Source organism: Sciurus carolinensis, chromosome 3 (assembly GCF_902686445.1).
Source record: "Sciurus carolinensis chromosome 3, mSciCar1.2, whole genome shotgun sequence".
Classification (NCBI taxonomy): domain Eukaryota; kingdom Metazoa; phylum Chordata; class Mammalia; order Rodentia; family Sciuridae; genus Sciurus; species Sciurus carolinensis.
The window spans coordinates 145,479,044-145,498,737 of record NC_062215.1 but is presented as its reverse complement, the minus strand read 5'-3'; the positions used below and the strand labels follow the sequence as shown (position 1 = coordinate 145,498,737).

The 19,694-nt window shown below is 34.1% G+C and overlaps 1 protein-coding gene across 3 annotated transcripts in view; it reads right to left on the bottom strand.

Moving 5' to 3' along the window:
- Nucleotides 1-19,694, bottom strand: part of Plcl1 (phospholipase C like 1 (inactive)) — a 350,580-nt gene that overhangs the window by 73,397 nt on the left and 257,489 nt on the right. Inside the window, exon 1 of one of the 3 annotated variants that reach the window (XM_047545123.1) lies at nt 14,794-14,829. The exons of the other annotated variants lie outside the window; for them this stretch is intronic. Coding sequence (XP_047401079.1) covers nt 14,794-14,814 — 21 coding nt within the window. The 5' untranslated portion in view covers nt 14,815-14,829. Of the gene's footprint in view, nt 1-14,793; nt 14,830-19,694 lie in introns of those variants that run through there. 3 annotated transcript variants of the gene reach the window in all.

Below are 19,694 nucleotides of genomic sequence, written 5' to 3'. Positions count from 1 at the left end.
CATATATAAATAAAGATTGTTGGCATAGCTCTTTTTTTTTTTTTTTTGGCGTAACTCTTTAGACCTGCATCTCCATCAGAGAGCAGGCTTCACCTGATCCCAGCTTAATCTTCAAAACTGTGTCTGTGAATCTTTATTTTCCAATCCTCCTTCGCCTCTCACTGGACCCAAGAGTTTTGTCATGTGGGTCACGACAATTGGTATAGAATAGAAGACACAGAGACGAACCCACACAAATACAGTTATCTCATACTAAACAAAGGTTCCAAAAAAGGAGAAAAATAGCCTATTCAACAAAAGGGAAAAATGGAAATTCACATGTAACAAAATGAAATTAAACCTCTCTCACCCTGCATGAAATTCAACTCAAGTGGATCAAAGACTTAGGTACTAGAACAGAGAAAAAAAAGTACTACCACATCTTTACCATGTTGGCCTAGAATCTGACTTCCTTAACAGGACTCCTAAAATGTAAGAAGTAAAATCAAGAATCAATAAAGGGGGTGAAATCAAACTAAAAGGAAAAGAATCAATCAATAAGGTAAAGAGAGAACCTACAGAATGGGAGAAAATCTTACCACATGCACCTCAGATAAATCAGTAATCTCTAGGATCTGTAAAGAATTCAAAAAACTGAACACCAAAAAAACCAAATAATTCAATCAATAAATGGGCTAAGGAACTGAACAGACACTTCACAGAAGAAATACAATCAATTGACAAATATATGAACATCTCTAGCAATTAGAGAAATGCAAATCAAAATGACTCCAAGATTTCATCTCACTCCAGTCAGAATGGCAATCATCAAGAATACAGGCAATAATACCTTATGCACATATATGACTGCATGACTGATGTGATTCTACAACTTGTACAATCAGAAAAAAGATAAATTATAACCAAATTATATGTAATATATCAAAGTGCATAAATGCATTCTATTGTCATGTATGACTAATTAGAACAAATTTAATTTTTTTTAAAAAAGCTGATGAGGCATATTAAAAAGTACTAGAGTAATTACCTGTATTTAAGTGAAATCTTTAACATGAGGTCCATACTTGAGATACTTAAAATCATACAATACATATCAAATGAAGTACTTCAGTGTTCCAAACTTATAAATATGGTCTTAGGAAAAATAATTTTTAATACATTGTCATTTAACAAGAAAATGAAAGCAACAACCACATGGAGTCTCACTGTCATTTTATGTCATGCAAAAGATCTTAAATTAGACAGCTCTACCTGGAATTCCAACTCTTCCTGGATGCACTAGAAAAACCTTGCTACCAACAGTGGGGGCACCTTTCAGAGCTTACTGCAGGAGATGGCATCCTTGGGTTGGGGCACACCACCACCATCCTGTTCTCATGCTCACAGGTTAACTCCTGATTGGCTGGAAAGCATAGCTTTAACAAGAATGGTAATGGATTTTCAAAGGCTATTAATTTTCCAATGCTCCCGAACATAATTAGAATAGCAAAATCAGCATTAAGAGGCTACATTTCACTATTGCCATTGTTAAGGTATGAGCTTTCTTTAACTTCCTCTAGACCACATTTTTACCTGTTCGGAATGAGGCTTTCGGTTAAAATTTTTAACAACAAATGGGAAGAAACCAACACAAATAAGTGGTAAGAATAACAATACAGGATACCAAAAGATCTTCTTGAATCTCAATTCAGGGAACACTGTATCCTCATTTATGTTTGCAAAATGCTATTTACTGAATATCTGCAAACTACTTTGATGTTTATTCAACAAAAAGGAGTAAAGGTGAGAACTATCCCTCCTGAAGTTTTTTCTATATTTCTTCATCTCCATGATGCATTCAAGAAACAAGATTATTAAAAATATAATGAAAATTGTTGAGTTTTCAATGTAGATCAGTCCTCGCAGGTAGAATCAAAGTCCATTGCACTTATATGAATTTTTTTTCTTTAAAGAAAAATGAATTCCATGGACATGAGGGGACCTGGCTAGAAGAGACAAAGTAGACGATGGAAGCTAATGTCTCCATTGTTCATTGATTCCTGCCATTTCTATTTCCCCCACAGTATTAGGACACAAAACCTGCAACTATTTATTGTGAAACCTCACTGACCAGTAGGCTTTCTATTCTCAACTTTTATTTCTCCTCAAGTCTATAAGCACAGTTACTCTTTAATGGTATAAATGCTTTTATGGAAAAGGCCTTGATTCTCACTCTGATCTTACCAATCTCCTTTTGCATCCTTCACAATTCACTACTCTGAACATAGTTGAGACATTAACACCCTACTTCCAGAAAACTTGACCTTTTTCATTAACCCAACTGCTGCATACAATGTATATAGTTTTGTTAGTACTGTGCCTTAGCAGCACCAATATGAACAAAATGTGGGCGACATCAAAAAAGATCATCTGACAATTATTCTGTGACCTCTGAGGAGTGATTTACTGTTATCTGTCCTGTTCCTCCAAGACAGATGTCCTCATGCTCAAAAACACTGCATTTAAAATTAATCGGTAGCCTGTACCACTCTTAGCAGAGGTGCCAAGAACCAAGTGGGCTTGGAGACCGAGATACGATTGTGTCCTTCCTAGGAGACCCCTGCACAGCAGGGCACAGGAATCCTGAGCCAGCACTGACTTTATTGTTTCTGCTATGAGGATTAATTGGAGGTCACTCTTTATGGAACACAGAATGCCATGTCTCTTTTAAAAAGTCCATAATGATGAATATCTACCTGTATATTTTAATACCTATGTTGCTAATATATATCTTTTGATGTATTATTAAATGTAATACTTCAATTATTTCATAGATATGAGCATATAACATGATACTCAATTAGGGCCTTTATCAGAAATTGATACAAAGGTAGTCCTCCAAATCTAGGCATAATTTTACTTTTCATTCTAAATAATGTTGCATATTTACTAAAATACTTTGAAAAATCAAAATATCACAGGAATGGAACATTTTTAAATAGAGTTCACTTCACAAATATTTCAGACAAAATATACCATTTCCCTTTATGTACTAAAGAGCTAGTTCACAGAATAGTTTCCCTTCATTGTGACTTTTCCATTTTTAATGGTAATATTTACCCTCAAATATGAGACACCAATACACTATTTACATTGATTTTAACCACTGGAGTTTAAATATATTCTAGAGTCATTGACATTTGAATAAGGCATATTTAAAACTGAAAAGAAAATACCCCATATGCTTCAATACTATGTGATTCTACTATTTGTTGTAGGGTGTTATTGGGGCTGAATTTCAGAAATAGATGTGATAAGAAAATAAGCTAATCATTTATAATTTTGCTAATTTAAGTGGAAATGAGAAATATAACCAGCCTTGCTTTGGAGCATAAAATTTCCATTAATGAAATAAAAATTTAACAATGATCACCTTCTACGAATTCATAGTTTTCTGTACAACATTTGGTAAGGACAAGATCTAGATTATATATGTTCCAATTAAAGATATAAAATATGTAACTATCAGTGGTATTTCTTAGAGAATCAGCAATGTTTGTACAATAGACACATGTAGGTTTCCATATAAGAGAAAAACATACAGAATATTTTAAAACAATGATTTTACTTTTAAGAAATATATTTTGTAAATGTGTATGATTGGGACAAGAAGATTCAATTTCAGTGCTGTTAAAGCCTAGTTCTATTCAAACTTAAGAAATAATACTATAGTCTAAACCCATTTTTCTCTAAACTTAGAGAAGTCCAGTCTACTATTTAATAAATAGACATGAATCTTAAAATAGAAATTTTCTTGAACTTCATTAAGTTTTTAAAGTTTCTAAAGTAAAGTATTTTAAATTACCCAATTCAGTATTTCTTCTGTACTTCTTAAGAGCAATATCTGAGCTTTCTATAAAAGATCCCTGAAACATATATAAAGTAGAATATCAATTCTCTTGACCCAACTTCTATATGCAAATACATTGTCAATTTTTTTTCTCTTATGATTATAATAGAATATGCTGTTTGGGACTGGTTGCCTTAGGAATACAAAAGTTTTGGATTAAATGGTCAACTTGACTTGAACATCAAGATGAATCTGATTAAAGGTTTCAAGTTTTACCCATAACTTCCGGAATGGTTTAAAACCATCTAACTCTTTAATCCTGATTGCATTACCTCTGATTAACTGAACATCAGCATCTGTCCATGTGCAAGGAACAGATGGCAGATCTCAGGGAATGAATATTCTCAGCACAGAAACTCCTTTAGGGTGAACTCTCCCTTCCGCCCATTTGATACTCAGTGAAGGCTCCATAGTCAAATTGGGAGGAAAAAAATCCTTTCCTCTTTATTAGGAAGCTATTTTGGGATAGTTTTTATTTGAGATAATAAAACTTGAAGCCCATAAGTATCATACTGATAGAAATTACTAAAATAATTAAAGCATTGGTTTAGGGAGTAATAAATTTTACTCACCATCGCCACAATTTGTGTGACTTTGTGCCAAGCAAAGTTCTATGTGTGTCATTCTTATTTGCCAAAAACAGTGTAATGACTCCTGGCCCAATTCATAGTTCCATGTCAAGGATAAAAGGAAATGAAGCATACTAAAGCATTTAGAAACACATAGACCACCATGTGGTGTAGTTCTAAAAGAGCAAGTTATAGATATATCTCAGTAGTGAATATAAGTAAAATAAAACAACGTATTAAAAGAAAAACAAATTCTTCAAAAAGTCAGGGTTATTCCAGGAATGTAAGAATAGGTCAACATTAGGCAATTCATCAACATAATTCAACAAATTAATAGGTCAAAGAGAAACGTTATAGGATAACCATGACTTCCTTCAGGCTTTTAGTAAAATACAGCATTCATTTTTAAAAAATTCTCTGTAAGCTAGGAAAAGAAGAAAACTTTCTTAACATGATCAAAAACATTTCAGAATCCTAGAGAAAACATGTTACCAATTGTTAAAGATTTAGAAGCATTCTCATTATAATCAAAAACAAAGCCAGACAAAAAGTCTACTACTTATTTACTCTATATTTAAGCATAATTTAAAATAATGAAGCCAAAACAATGAGATGAAAATGAGAATACAAGTGTAAAATATTGTAAAGGAAAAAAAATAGATCATTATTACTTGCAAATAACATAATTATGTTTAAAGAAAATTCAATAATATCAATTGAAAAGGTTACTAGAACTAATAAAAGTGGTAGTGTTAAAATACAAATAGAAAAATTAATAGCAATTTTATACACCAACCTGTTTCTGAATATGACAAAGGTGACTGGGGTGAGGAATTCCATTCAAATTAACCACAGATGCTATATGCAAGTCAAGAGTGTACTTAACAAGTTATGTGCAAAACCTATATAGAGAGTTTTATTTCACTTAAAGCTAAAAAGGACTACCTAAAAATATAAAACTTTATTAGAGATTTAATATTGCAAATATTCAAAGTCTCCACTAATTAGTAGACAAATGCAATAAAATAATAATGAAAAGCCCAATAGAATTGTTTCAGGGGATGGAGGTAGAAGGAGCGTTGTAAGTAACAAAGGAAAGGATATATAATTCAATTATTAGTGTTGAAAAATATTATTCATTTGAATAAGAAATTACCAGATTTATACTTTGTGTCAGATAAAATAACTTCAGATGGTTTAAAGATTAAATAATACATAGAAGTACTAGAATAAATGTTAAGAGTTTATTTGTACAGTTTTGGGTTGGATAAGACCTTTTCTTAATAAATACATCAAAGCCAGAAACTATGAAAGACTGATACATTTGTCCACATAAAAACTTAAAAGTATACCTAAATTATTTTAAAAACCTTATACTAGAAAAAATTGAGATATGTTACTTAATTTACAAAAAGTTTTCACAAATTAATTTGGAAAATAATTTCACAAAATCACACAGCTGTTTAGAAAATATATGAAAAGATGCTCAAGCACAAATTATATGTATGAACATACATACCTTCACCAATAAAATTATTTTTTGCCTATTGAATTATCAACTCTATAAAATGTGAAATTGTATAGAAATGGGAATTTTCAAACAATGCTATGTTGAATATAAACTGGTACAACTTTTCTGAAAGGCGATGTGGTAATATGTTTGAAAATATTAAAGATGCATCTACTTTGATCTAGCAATGAGAATTTAATAAGATTTTAATTAAATACTTAGATGGGTAAAGATATACGTAAAAGATGATTCATTGTCACTCTGTTTTTAATTTTTTAAAAGGAATAAACTACTATACTAAGCATACATACTCAATAAGGAGAGATAAAATAAATTATGGTACATTCTGATTCTAAGGATCAGATATATGGATCCCTTATAATGGATGACATAGATGAATAATCTTAAAATGGACACTGTGTGTATGTGTGTACATACCTACTTTTAAAGTAGGAAACAGAAGAATACGATATACTATGAAAGCTCATTATTTATGTATGATCAGTCTGGCAGGATGTTTCTAACAGGTAATAGCAGTTATCTCTGGGGGAAAGGAAGCAAAATTATGGAATTTCTTTCTCTGGACTGCTCAAATTAGTTCAAATTAGCATATGTTAGTGAATATTATGAGAAAAATATTAAAGTTGTTTCCATATTAAAAACAATTTTAAAATAGTCCTATAATTACCTCATTAAAGATCATAAAGATGAACATTGTAAAGATGATATCTTTCTATGACTTATTTGAGGCATAAATTAAATAGCTAAAATGTCAATATGCATGGCTATTTTTAATTAAAATAATTACACTGAATTTTTAAATACAAATTTTAATATATTTGTTGTTCGTAGGTGTGGCTAATGTACTACAGCAAAATAGTTCAAAAAAATCATGACAAAGGCTTTATTTTATTTTTCTTATGTTCCAGGTTATTAGTATGTCGTTCTAAAATCCTATTCTTGAAGGAATGTATTATTTTTATTGCAATTTATAAATGCATTAATTGAACAAATGTATGGGCTTCAGTGTGTCATTTCTGTACATGCATGTATTGTGCTTCAGGCATATTTTACCTCCCCCCTGGTTCACCTCCTCTTACCTAACACAAGGAAGGAACGTTTGATTTGGAAATTATTTTAGAATCTTATACTTTAGAACTACCAACAGTTAGTTTGGTAAAGAATGTTCATAGTACAATTCATTTTGATAATATATCTATAAAATTAGTCTCATAGGTATTTAAACAATCAATTTAAATGATTACATAGTATGTTTCCTCTTAAATCAAATTCTTTCTAGAACAGATATAAGTGAATGTTCCCCAGAGGAGGAAAAGGAGATTAAGCCGAGATTTCCTCACTAGTTGTTTAAATCAATTTGATTTCAATTAAAGGCACTTCACTGATAATGAGATTCGAATCTTCTGTATTAAATTAAGACTTAAATGTATCTCAAGGAAATTGGACCCAGCAAGAATTCCATCAAGGTTGCAAGAACTTTAATCTTTCAGAGTACAAATCTTAGTTATTAAATTTTCAACCATAATCCTCAAATATGGAATATAGTTTTAAAAGTTCTCCTTCAGATAGTCTTGTCCTACCCCTTTACTTTCTTGTTAAGGTATTTGACTACAAATTACCTCTGTGTTCTCTCCTCCTTAACACATTCCCAAGTCTTCAGAAAATATATTATAGTACACCAAAATGTCTTTCATGGTCTACTAACCTACTTCCCTTTTTTCTTTAATTATAGCCATAGATTCCTTTCTTTAATAGAGGTTCCTTATCTAAACTCAATTAATTCCCACCCACAGAATAATTTCTGTCCATCCCTGCCACTTAAAATATTCTTCTACCAACTGTACTAACTCTGCACATTTAACCTGTGAATCTTAGGACATTCAATTACTGACACCAATATTCCACTTGGACTGTTAGTTAAACTAGTAAATTTTTTCAGAATCATTTTTGCACTCTCAGGAAAAATAATGATTGTCAATATATTAAAATTAACAAAATTGGCTCAGTTACCACCAGGATTGTTGCCTCATGAGAAAATAATCTGCAGCATGAGAAAAAAAAAATCGCAGGAAGAAATAAATGATAACTAGAATAAAAATGCTATTATATCCCATATAAATCAGAGCCAAATTCAGTTGACATACTAACAGTCAATTCTGGTGAACATTCTTAAGCATTGGCTCACTTTATAAAAAACTGCCAGGTGGCTTGCTTTCTTGGCACTGAGAGAAGTTGACAGAATACTCTGAAATTTGAAATAGTTATGCTTGCTCATCTTAGCAGTTTTAAAAATGAGGTGAACATCACAGCTTTGTGCAGAACTATAAGTTAACACATACCAATCTCTAGGCTGTGAGTTTGTTGGAACACAAAGATATTTAACACACAATTTGAATTGTGTAGGGGGTTTTGTTTTATAAGGTAATTTGTTTCACTAAAGGACTTTGATTTCCCATTCGTTGATGAAACTTATTGGCATACCCCTCAGAGGATAAATTTCTAATACATTTACTTATATTCAATGAAAAAATGGGATGTTTTATCCCAGGGAGTATGAATCCCATGGTGTAAAAATAGAGAAAAATATTTATTCACATTACAGATTCTTCTTTAGGACTTAACCATGAAAGGATCATGGGGAGCAAGAGTTCCAAGCCATGCTGAGTCAATTAAATTAAACTTGTTTCAAAATAATGTTTCATCTTCTAGATCTCATTTAAATTATCAGTAAAAAGAATATTAAAGTCATTTATTACTACAGAACTGGTAGAATGACAGGGGAATAAAGTACTTAATGAAACCATTTATAATCTATAATCATTTTCCTAAAACAGCATTTCCACTAAGCAGTTTACAATGAAAAAGTATAGTAATTTACAAATAGCTTAGAGACTAATCTCTAATTAATCTCTTAGAAAGAGACTTGACACCCCAACATACTTAACTTTGATTAGCATTGCTATCAGGGAAGCTTGTGAAAAATTAAAAAGGAAACCCATAATGAATTCACTATACTTACTTACTTCTATATCACCATCCCTAGGTGGTTTCTTAATAATAACTGTATGAACTGAGAGGAAGTGGCATCTAGCCTTAACTATAAAATTGACTATGTTCATCATTACTTTCAGAACTTCCAAATAAAATCACTTTATGTTCATAAAGTCAAAATAAGGATGGTAAGCATCTCACATTTCTAAGAAATTTTATACCTTTCAAGGGGCTTCCACATTTATTGGCTCATGAGAGTACTATAAGATTTTTAAGATGAGAAAATCCAAGACACTAGGAAACTGAGTAATGTGCCAAGAACACATTACTTGTGTTCAAAGATGGGTGCCAAACCCACATATTCCTATTCCTGGCTGAATTTCTTTCTATATAAGCTTATGTGACCTCTGCATTTTACCACCATTCTTTTCTAGTTCCAGTGTATTTTCTTACCCTTCACCAGGGTAAGGAATGAAAGTTTTACAGCTACTGCTATTTCCCTTCCCTGGATGTGGAGTAAAAGGAGCTGTCTCACTAGTTATCTCTTCCCAACAGTGTTATATCACTTGGCAAAACTGTTCCCTCCTTAGTATGGAAAACTCATGTTTTGAAATATTTGAAATTCTTTTAATGTACATTTATAAGGTCCCTATTGAGTACCAACCTGGGGAGACAGTGGATGTACTCTCATGTCACCTATGGTAGAAATATACATCAAAAGATAACTAGCCAACCATATAAGTAAAACTTGTAAGAACTACTGTGGAAAAAAATATATAAGATATTTTAGATAGAGGGGAGTTAATTTAGATTGGGGTAGGGTCCTCTGGGTCCCCTAAAGAACTTACATTCGAGCTAGGCAAATTGCCAGGCTAACTGTGGGAAAATTCCACACAGAAGAAACAACATAGGAAGATTCTGAGATTCTAAGGCAACTGCACTAGTAAGAGACCATTGTAGCCAATGCAGAGAAAGAAAGTGAAGTGAACTGAAGGGTCTGCTAGAAACCAGATATATTTTGGTGGGGGAGTGATGGGGGGAACAGTCATTTTTTTAAGAAATATGAAGTTTACTCTATGGAGGTTTTAAGAAAGAAAGGTGAAAGTTCTTAATCTTCCACAAAAAATTTGTTTAATTGCTGAACAGTGCAAAACTATTAAAGAAGAGATCACAGAGGTGATAACTGCAGGAGACACCAGTATATGCTGAACTAGGATGAGAACAAGAGAAAAGTGGATTTACTTGAGGATCTACTGATGAATTAGAATAGGGGCAATGAGGAGAGGGAGAAAGGGCTATCATGGATGATCCCCAGATTTCTGGTTTGAACAACTAAAAGGCTGGAGGAGGCACATAGAGAAAACTAAAGATGGAGAAGCTTGTGAGAGGCTCTGGAGTATTCAAAATGCATTGCAAATAAGGAACTAGATCTCAGGATAAACATTGGGTTCCAAGATAAAAATTGGGGAGTTAGGAACTGTCAGATGGTTAGTTGTATCTGAAACCATGGGACTGGATGAGATAGCTTAATGAGAGAAGGCAGAATGAAAACAGAAGAGCACCTAGCACTGACCTTTGGGAAAGTACAGCAATTTGAATTCAGTTAGAAGAAAAGTCAACTAAGGAAATAGAAAATAAAGGCTGAAGCAATAGAAGGAAACTAGAGGAGGAGGATATTGTCATGACAACCAACCGAAGAGAACATTGCAAGAAGGAGAGAATGGTCGACATGTGAATGCTAGTTAAAGGTCTAGTGGATAAAGAAAGGCAAACCACTAGGTCTGATAATATGATGCTATTGGTGACCTTGGGCAGAGCAGTGGAATAAAGGAGCAGTAGCTGTGGAGAACAAAACACAGTAGACTAAACAATGAATATGTACAGAAGGCTTTACAAAAGCCTGGCTAAGGAGGAGAGTTAAGAGATAGGGCATATATATATACAGATGGATATATAGAGAGAAGAATCAATAGAGGTGGTTTAAAAGAGGAAGCAACTGAAGATAAAGATACGGAGGTTATATGAGAAGAGAGAGGAGATCCAGTTTGATAATAGAAATTCCTTCTCCATTGCAATAGGAAGGAAGAAGAGGATGACTGCAAAGTTAAGTAGGTGATAGGACTGGGTCATGGTTAAATGGGGGAATTTCTATCCGGGGACTTCTATTTTATCTCTAAAGAGTAAGGCAAAATCATTTGTTGAGGATGGAGAAGAAAGTAGAAGAAAACAGGCTTCTAACAAGAGCCAAGAGAAAGTAAGTTTTAGTTGTTTTGCAGATTAAGCCTTCACTTGCTCTCTACTATGTTTTTCCTTAGGGAATAGTTTTTGCCATTCTCAGTCTATGATGGAGATGAAATTGACACTGTTTCCTTCCCTTTTCTGTCCCTTAGTCCCACCACTGACCCAGATACTGGGTGGGCATGTCCAGGTCTGTTCAAACTTGTTTCAGTCATTATTTCAATCCAGAGAAACCTAATCCCAGAATTTTTGGTGAAATCACCAGGAAAGAAAACCCTGGGAAAGAGGCTTTCTCTGGGCCTCATAAGATGGTAGGAGGTAAGTCTAGACCTACTGGCAACCATTTTGATCTCATCTGGAAGCAGCCCTGAAAAACAACTGAGAGATGGGAAAAGAGTCTTGATGCCTTTTTTCTTTTTTTCCATTTTTTATTTGTTCTTTTTAGAAATACATGACAGTAGAGTATACTTTGACATGTTATACATACATGGGGCATAGCTTATTCTGAGTAGGATCCCATTCCTGCGGTTGTACGTGATGTGGAGTTTCACTGTGGTGTAGTCATATGTGATCATGGGAAAGTTATGTCTGATTCATTCCACTGTCTTTCCTATTCTTACAGATACACCTGGACTTATCAGTTAGTGAGCTAATATCCCTTTCTGCTTCAGAGGATATGAGTTGGATTACTGACACTTGCAAGCAAAAGCACCCTGACTAAAACAGGATGATACAATCCTCATGGACCGTGAAAGAGTGACTTATGAGGGAGATGAGTATCACACAGGTTGAGGGTGAATTGGGCTGCCAGTTATCATGAATTTACAGTGATACCAGTGACCTCAGAATTCCCACTACATAAATCACATTCTTTGAAATTTTCAGTCATGGTACATAACTCTCTGATATTTAGTATAATTAGCTGCTTTGTATAATTACTACTATTATACTACAAAAATGAATAAACTATTTTAAAATTGTCTATAACAATCTTATTCCCTGATTCCAATTTTAAATTAAAGAAATACTCAATTTAAATGTTAAAAGGGTATAATATAGAGTCCCTCAGTGTCTTATTAATGCCTAAGTTGACAAATGGTAAATTAAAAAGATGACTTTCTTCTAAGTTTGTATCCAAGAGGAGGCAGAGACTGATATTTGCCTACAGTCTAATCAAAGGGAAACAGACCCTACAAATTCTATTAAAATTATTTAACAGCCACAAACATGCAATAACTCATTGTTGGTGAAATGAATCATTTTCCCTCATCTCTTTCAATGTCAATAAAGCAAATATTTGCAAGTGCTCAATCATCATCCTCACATAAAGCAATAATACAATCCTTTCTTGAATGACAAAGGAAACATACATAAATATGATTTCAAAGCAATGAGTCATTGCACTTCAAATATTTGGAGAAGTTTTAAAAAACTACTTTGAAGAATATGGATGAAAACCTTTTTTGCCATGATTCTAAATATAAAAGTCATTTCATTGAATTGACATTTATCAAGTAATTGTTGAAGAGAATACTATAAAAAAATTAGATTATCAAGATTTCCAATGAAACCTTCCTTATTTATTTGGACTAGAAAAGTGATTAATTGAATTCATTCTGGACTGGGAGTACCCTTGCACTACAGAAGTTTACCAAAGAAAGAAAATTTCTAATGAAGATTTCAAAGTTTCCTAGCAAGGTAACAAAAAAACCAATCCAGAAATAACAAGCAGCTAAGATACAAAATTTCTCTTTATATTATTTGACTTCCTAAAAATTCCTCATTCCTTCCAATAACCAATGAACATTTTCAAAGTCTGTAGGACTGTGTTTTCTTGTTACCACTATACTATTTTTGCCCCTGATTTTTGGACTTTCATGGGGCTCTGTCAGTTCTCAATATTCAAGCAGGCAAATCTATCCATCTAAAAAAGCCTACAGATATTAAAAGCATCCAGATAGGTAGACCAGGAAAGAAATAATAATACAATATCTTTGATGTGTCATGGAAAGAAATCTACCCATCTGTTAATGTTCTGCCTCCATAATCTATCTTATACCAAATGGTCCACCAAAATTATGTCTCAATGATTTATCTGCCTGAGGACAAATGGTTGCTCTTTTGTCTGGAAAACACAGTCTTTCATTCAGTCTTTGCTTTAAATTAGCTATATTCTCATAGAAGAAGTAAAGTCATCAATGAGTCATGGTTAATAACTAATATAATTCCGATATATTTTGCCAAGGCTAAAATTGTGTTCTCCTTTTGACCTAGGAAACAAATTTTCCTTAAATTTTTAAATACAGTAAAATTATTCAGTTAGTAGGAATCAATAACTTCCTAGATTTTGTAGTCAAATCTGTCCTCAACAAAATGAAAATTACTGGACTATAAATTATGGAATTCCTAAGAAATTGTAAAGTAATACCATACATTTTAGTTGTGGATAGCTTTTAAATTACAACCATAGCTAATAATGAATAAAAACAGAAAGTTTGCTATTATTTGCAGTGGTAATATGGACCAAATCTATTAATGCCTAAGAGAGGTGCAAACTAACTTCTGTTAAATCATTGAATTAAGGAGCTCAGTCTAATGATTAAAGCAGAAAATCCTAGTCAGGAAATCTAAGTTATATGGTACTTACAATGTAAGCAAACTTGAATTTAAGGTACTATACTGAAACAAGAGAAGGTAGGGACTTCATTTATGTTTTGCTAATTGCTTCATCTTTAGCACTTTGTATTGTTACATTAACTTCCTTATTGTCTATTGCCTGTCCCAGAGCTTCCTGAGGGCAGATGTCCCACGCCCCTGGAAATATGAATGCATGACATAGGCCAAATATTTACATAGGATAAATATTTGTTTACTAACAGATTGTACAAGTCCCATAGGTATGTTCTATAATCATTATTAGCTTATTCAGCACTACTGTGGTACAGTCACTGAACTAAGGGCCTAAGAGGTAGAAGCAAGATTTGAATCCAGGCATCTGACTCCTGAGCCCTTGCTCTTAATCATTAGTGCAGGAGTTAAATTGCTTGAGAACATTCTACATAACGTAGAGCTTCTATATGAACATTGGATTCTCATACAAAATTGGCTTTTATTTCTAAATTATGAGAGAAAAAATACATTTTAAATGGAATATATAGATAGATATGCTTAAATGTGATGGTTTTATTTCTTCCTTGCAATTCAACTAAATTTACAAACATGTTATTAGTCATATGTATAAGGAGGGTGGGTAGCAATGATTTTATTCTCAACTGACATGAGAAACAGATCTTAGATGATGAGTTTCTCCACTTGAACATTATTTTCTCCTCTTTTGTATCTGAACTTTCAGAATCTTGACACTAATGATTCAGAGAAATCATTCAAATTAATCAATGCTATCATACTCAGACAGCCAGGTAACATTTCCCTTCTCCTCACAAAGATAAGTTTGCTTTACTTTTAATAAATTCATTCTTGAGTTATCTTCAGATTAGGTTATTTTTCAGGGATCTTGTTAGTCCAGGATACAGTTTCTACTCGTTGATCACTCACCCTCTCTTATTTCTACTTACCAGTCTCCTCCTTGCTTTCATTTCTGCCTCTTACTTATCAATATCTGTCTGCACTCCATATTTATCCAGTGTAGATTTTATTTCGTTTCCTGAGCATAATATATTCCTGGGTCCCCGCTATGACTCTTGGAATCAATGGCTAGAACTGGAAACACATTTAATAAGTTATCTCAGGTGATTTTATAGTCAGGTAAGATTAGGACCAGTGATATAATGTGATAAAATTTTAGAACTCATTAGAATCACTCTTGTCGTGATACTTCACATTTCTGAACATCCCAAGCATAATATATGTATATGTGCATATAATACTTAAGTATATGTGAAAAATTGAAAATAAAGAATAATGCTCAGGAATATTAAGTAATTATACTAAAGCTTTCCAAAGGAAAAATTGAATTGGTACCCAGAGGTGTCTAGTCTCCAGTCTACAACCTTTTCACCACATCAGGGGCTCCCAACGAGTTAACTCTGGTCTTGCAGCAACAACATCAAGAATCTTATTTAAAATGCTGCAACCTCATCAACTTATCGAGGCCCTAAGCAACTCAGTGAGAACCTGTCTCTAAATAATATTTTTAAAAGGGCTGGGGATATGGCTCAGAGGTGAAGTGCCTGAGTTCAAATCTTGGTACAAAAAAAAAAAAAAACTGCTCCCACCCCAGATGCATTGAATCTAAGAGAGGTTCAAAAAATTTAGGGATTCATAAGACAAAGGGGATTCTGATGCATCCTAAAATTTTACAGCACTACATCACTGGTCCCAAACTTTCATGTTCATAAAAACCACTTGCAATAGCTTGTTTAAATAATGTATTTCCAGGTTCAACCCATTTTATTCAGTAGGTTGGAGGTGGGGTGCAAGATTATATATTTTTAACAAGTGATACCCTTCTCCCAACTCATTTGGTCATATTCAACTCCATATGCTTGGTGAGTATTGCATCTAATTATGTGATACTTAGTTGCATAATAAGAATATCTGCATAATAAAAGCATGCTTTTTCAGAATTTTAATTTTAATTATACTGTTAGTTCAGAAAGAAGAGGAAAGGTATCACAAAATCAAGAAAAATAATAGGGTGTTACCACTTTACGAGTTTCAAGAAATACTGCTTTAGATAAGCAGTTCTAGAATATAATACAATTCCAGGGTTATGGAGATTAATATAGTTACATGGCACTGGAAACAATTTTGGGAAAAGTCCAATATCCTTTCACTGTAGAGAAATTAATAAAGCCCTATTTGCATTATAAAGGAGTTCTTCCTTTAAGAGAGAATTAATCACAAGTCTTACACAAATCTGAAAGTTTCATAGTGTGGCTAAAACTTTTTTAAATGCACAAAATTTATCATAAAGGATCATCTTACCATTTCAAGAAAAATAGTTTCATGTTAAGTGAGGCAAATAAATTACTTGAAGGACTGCTTTGGAAAAGTATGGGACTTCCTTGTCTTCACCTTTACTCCTGAGCAGTAGGCTCCAGAGTCTCACTAGATTCTATATGATTCACATTTCCAGATAATGGAGTGTAGCCACAATCCAGTGTACTCAGATAAAGAGGAAAAGAGCTGTCATTTATTATAGTCCAAGTCCTGTCATGCTAGACGGAGTGATATTCTCCAGCAGATATATTCTCCAGCAGCATCATGCAATGTGTATGGAGTGGAAAAGAAAGATTTAACGTATTTATTGTCCTTAATAATACACTTGCAGGGGAGGAGTGCTCTGATAATTCCTAAACCAGGGTTTTCTCCTCTCCCACACCATACAATAACAAAAGCAATTTCACTGATTCCTCTCTTCTTCCTTCTTCCTCTTCCCCTCTTGAGTAATAGCCACCTCCCTCCTGCCTACCCACCTTTGCTGTTGGGGACCATTGTAGAGGATTCATGTAGTTAACATACCTTTATGATATGTGTCTGGTAGCACAAAATATACTGGAAAATAGTTTTTGCAACCCAAGCATTTTCTAGAGTTGAAGAAAACAACAGCCAGGCACAGTGGCACAGGCCTGTAATCCCAGCGGCTGGGGAGGCTGAAGCAGGAGGATTGCAAGTTCAAAGCCTGTCTCAGCAACAGCACTAAGCAACTCAGTGAGACCCTATCCTTAATAAAATACAAAATAGGGCTGGGAATGTTGCTCAGTGGTTGAGTGTGACTGAGTTCAATCCCCAGTAACAAAAAACAAAAATAAAAGAAAAGAAATAAATAAAAAAAGAGAGAGAGAAAGAAAACAACATAAATTCTACCTGAAGGACATAAATGTATTGAAGGTTATTAACAAAATGCAGGTTCACATTCCTTACACACACCCCCAACCATGATCATTGACTTTCAGCAATCATTCCTTTCACATGGAATCCATTGTCACACACTGAATTCCTAATTATAATTACATGCAATCTTTTTCATGAGCAGATGGAATGAGGGTTTCACAATGGGACATTTATAATCATTACATTTGACTCGGTCAAATTTTCAGTCTTTAGTGCCAATTAAGATTTGTTCACTCCAAAAGGAACTTACTAAGAAAATTTCTATTTAAGTTCCATAGAATTGCTGACTTACTAGGGTTGATAAACACCTTTTGTTAATAACTGCAACATTTGCTACATGGATATCAGTGCATCAATCTGACACAATCCTATTGACAACCCCTATATTCATTTTACTTAATGGTACCTTGGAAGAAGGTGATATGAGAAAGATATTTTTCAAGTCGCCTCAGAAAATAAAACCTACCACTATCTCATAACAAAGAATTCAACATTATTTTTTTTAAACCCAATAGTAAATCAATGGTAGAAAGCTCTGCTCAATTGATTTACAAGACTTAAATTTGAAGTGTCTTAGTATAAAAGTTCTGTACTAAAGTTTTGAAGGGTGGGAAGGAAAAGAAAGAATCCATCATGATTTTAAGAGTGTATCATTGCATTCCCATAAACTATCTCTATGGACAAACTGGCAGCATGAGGGTAACTTGTAGGACTGAAATGTTCCAACTCATCCATGACCACTGTGGCAGTTCAGCAGGAAAATTCATCTGAGATCAATTGTTTTAGTCCGCAATTACACTGCTGTGGCTAAATGACTGGACCAGCACAACTATAAAGGAGGAAAGGTTTATTTGAGGGCTCACTGTTTCAGAGGTCTGAGTCCATAGAAGGGCGGTTCCATTCCTAGGTGCTCAAGGTGAGGCTGAACATCATGGCAGGAGAGGGTAGTGAAGGGAAGCAGCTTATATCATGTTGATCAGAAAGCAGAGAGAGAGAGAGAGACTACACTCACCAGATACAAATATATACACCTCCCAAGCCACGCCCCAATTCCCACCTTCTCCAGCCACACCCTCCCTGCCTCCAGTTACCACTCAGTTATCCCATCAGGGATCAATTCACTGATTAGGTTAAGACTCTCAAAACCCAAACATCTCTCCTCTGAATCTTCTTACATTGTCTCACACGTGAGCTTTTGGAAGACACCTCACATCCAAACCATAACACCAATTCAGCAAGCAGTTCATTTGGGCTAGGGGTTTGTATGTCTATGCTAAATTTAACACCTGTAGTGACTTATCACAGAAGTAGCTTCAAATAATGGATAAATCCATGTGCCTTTGTCAAAATTAGATGTTGAATTTTCTGCTGAATATTCAAATTGGATCCATTGTCCTTACCGTGCTCACTAAGTTGATACATTTTTCTACTGTGCAAATGGCAGTAAATGAATGAACAGAACATCAAAGATTTCATTTCTGTGCATTTAAAATGGAATGGTAGTTTCTGATTTCTTCATTTTTAAGAAACAGCAACTAGAAAAAGCTGACTAGTGGTCCTTTTTAAAGGGCTGAAATCTAGCAGGATATGAGACACTTTGCACTGTCAGCAGTACATGTCACCCTCAGGCATGTATATGGGGAGGGGACACCCAGTGCCCATAACACTAGGTGTCCCCAAGGATGCAGCCAGACATCCTTGCCTAGCCCCGATGTCCCTGACAGCCTCAGAGAATGGATGTGGCGTGGTCTGGCTCTGATTCCAAAGCCCATGATAGCCCCAAGCTCCCCTGATCACATGCTTTTCTGGAGTCCCTACAACTTGAAGACTCTCATGTTGTCCTCTGTCTTCTACTCCTGTTTTCCAGGGTTACCTCTACTTGAAAATGTCCCTGCAAGCAAACCATAACATTCAGAACCTTTCCCATTTTCCTTAGAAATCCACACATGAATAAATTTCATGATTTTACTTAAGACTCTGAATGTGTGTATCCTCAGTGGAGGAGGCAGAGATCTTAGTTGCCACCCATTTCATTGGCTCCAATCCCACTCTCCCATCCTCTCCCAAATTTCTTCCCTCACACTGGAAACTGCTTTCTTCCAACTACAACTACACCTAGACTCGTCAAGGTATCTTCTTTGGTAAGCAAAATTTTCCTGTCTGCCCAAATAAAATGCCTTGCCTAAATAAAAGAGATAATGTCTATCAGACATGGTTTAGTACTACCTCATAATATATAAAACATACAACACAAAAATCAACTTTACTGGTACTATTCGGAAAAATAAAAAAGCTAAATTTTCCAGAAAAAAAAGTCATTTCCCATCTATTCTTTTCTTTTGATCATAATTGCTAATGCTTATCAATTGTACACATCAATGGATTTCACTGACATTTTCATACATGCATATAAGGTAGATCATGGCCACACTCCCTTTTATCCTCTCATGCCCTCCTTTTTCCTTCCCTCCCCTAATAGTCCCTCTTTTACTTTCACATCTTATTTTTTTTTAAGTATCTACACATAAGAGAAAACGTATATATAGTTATCATAGTGTGTCTGGCTTATTTCACTTAAAACAATGTCCTCTAGTTCCGTCCATTTTCCTGCAAATGACAT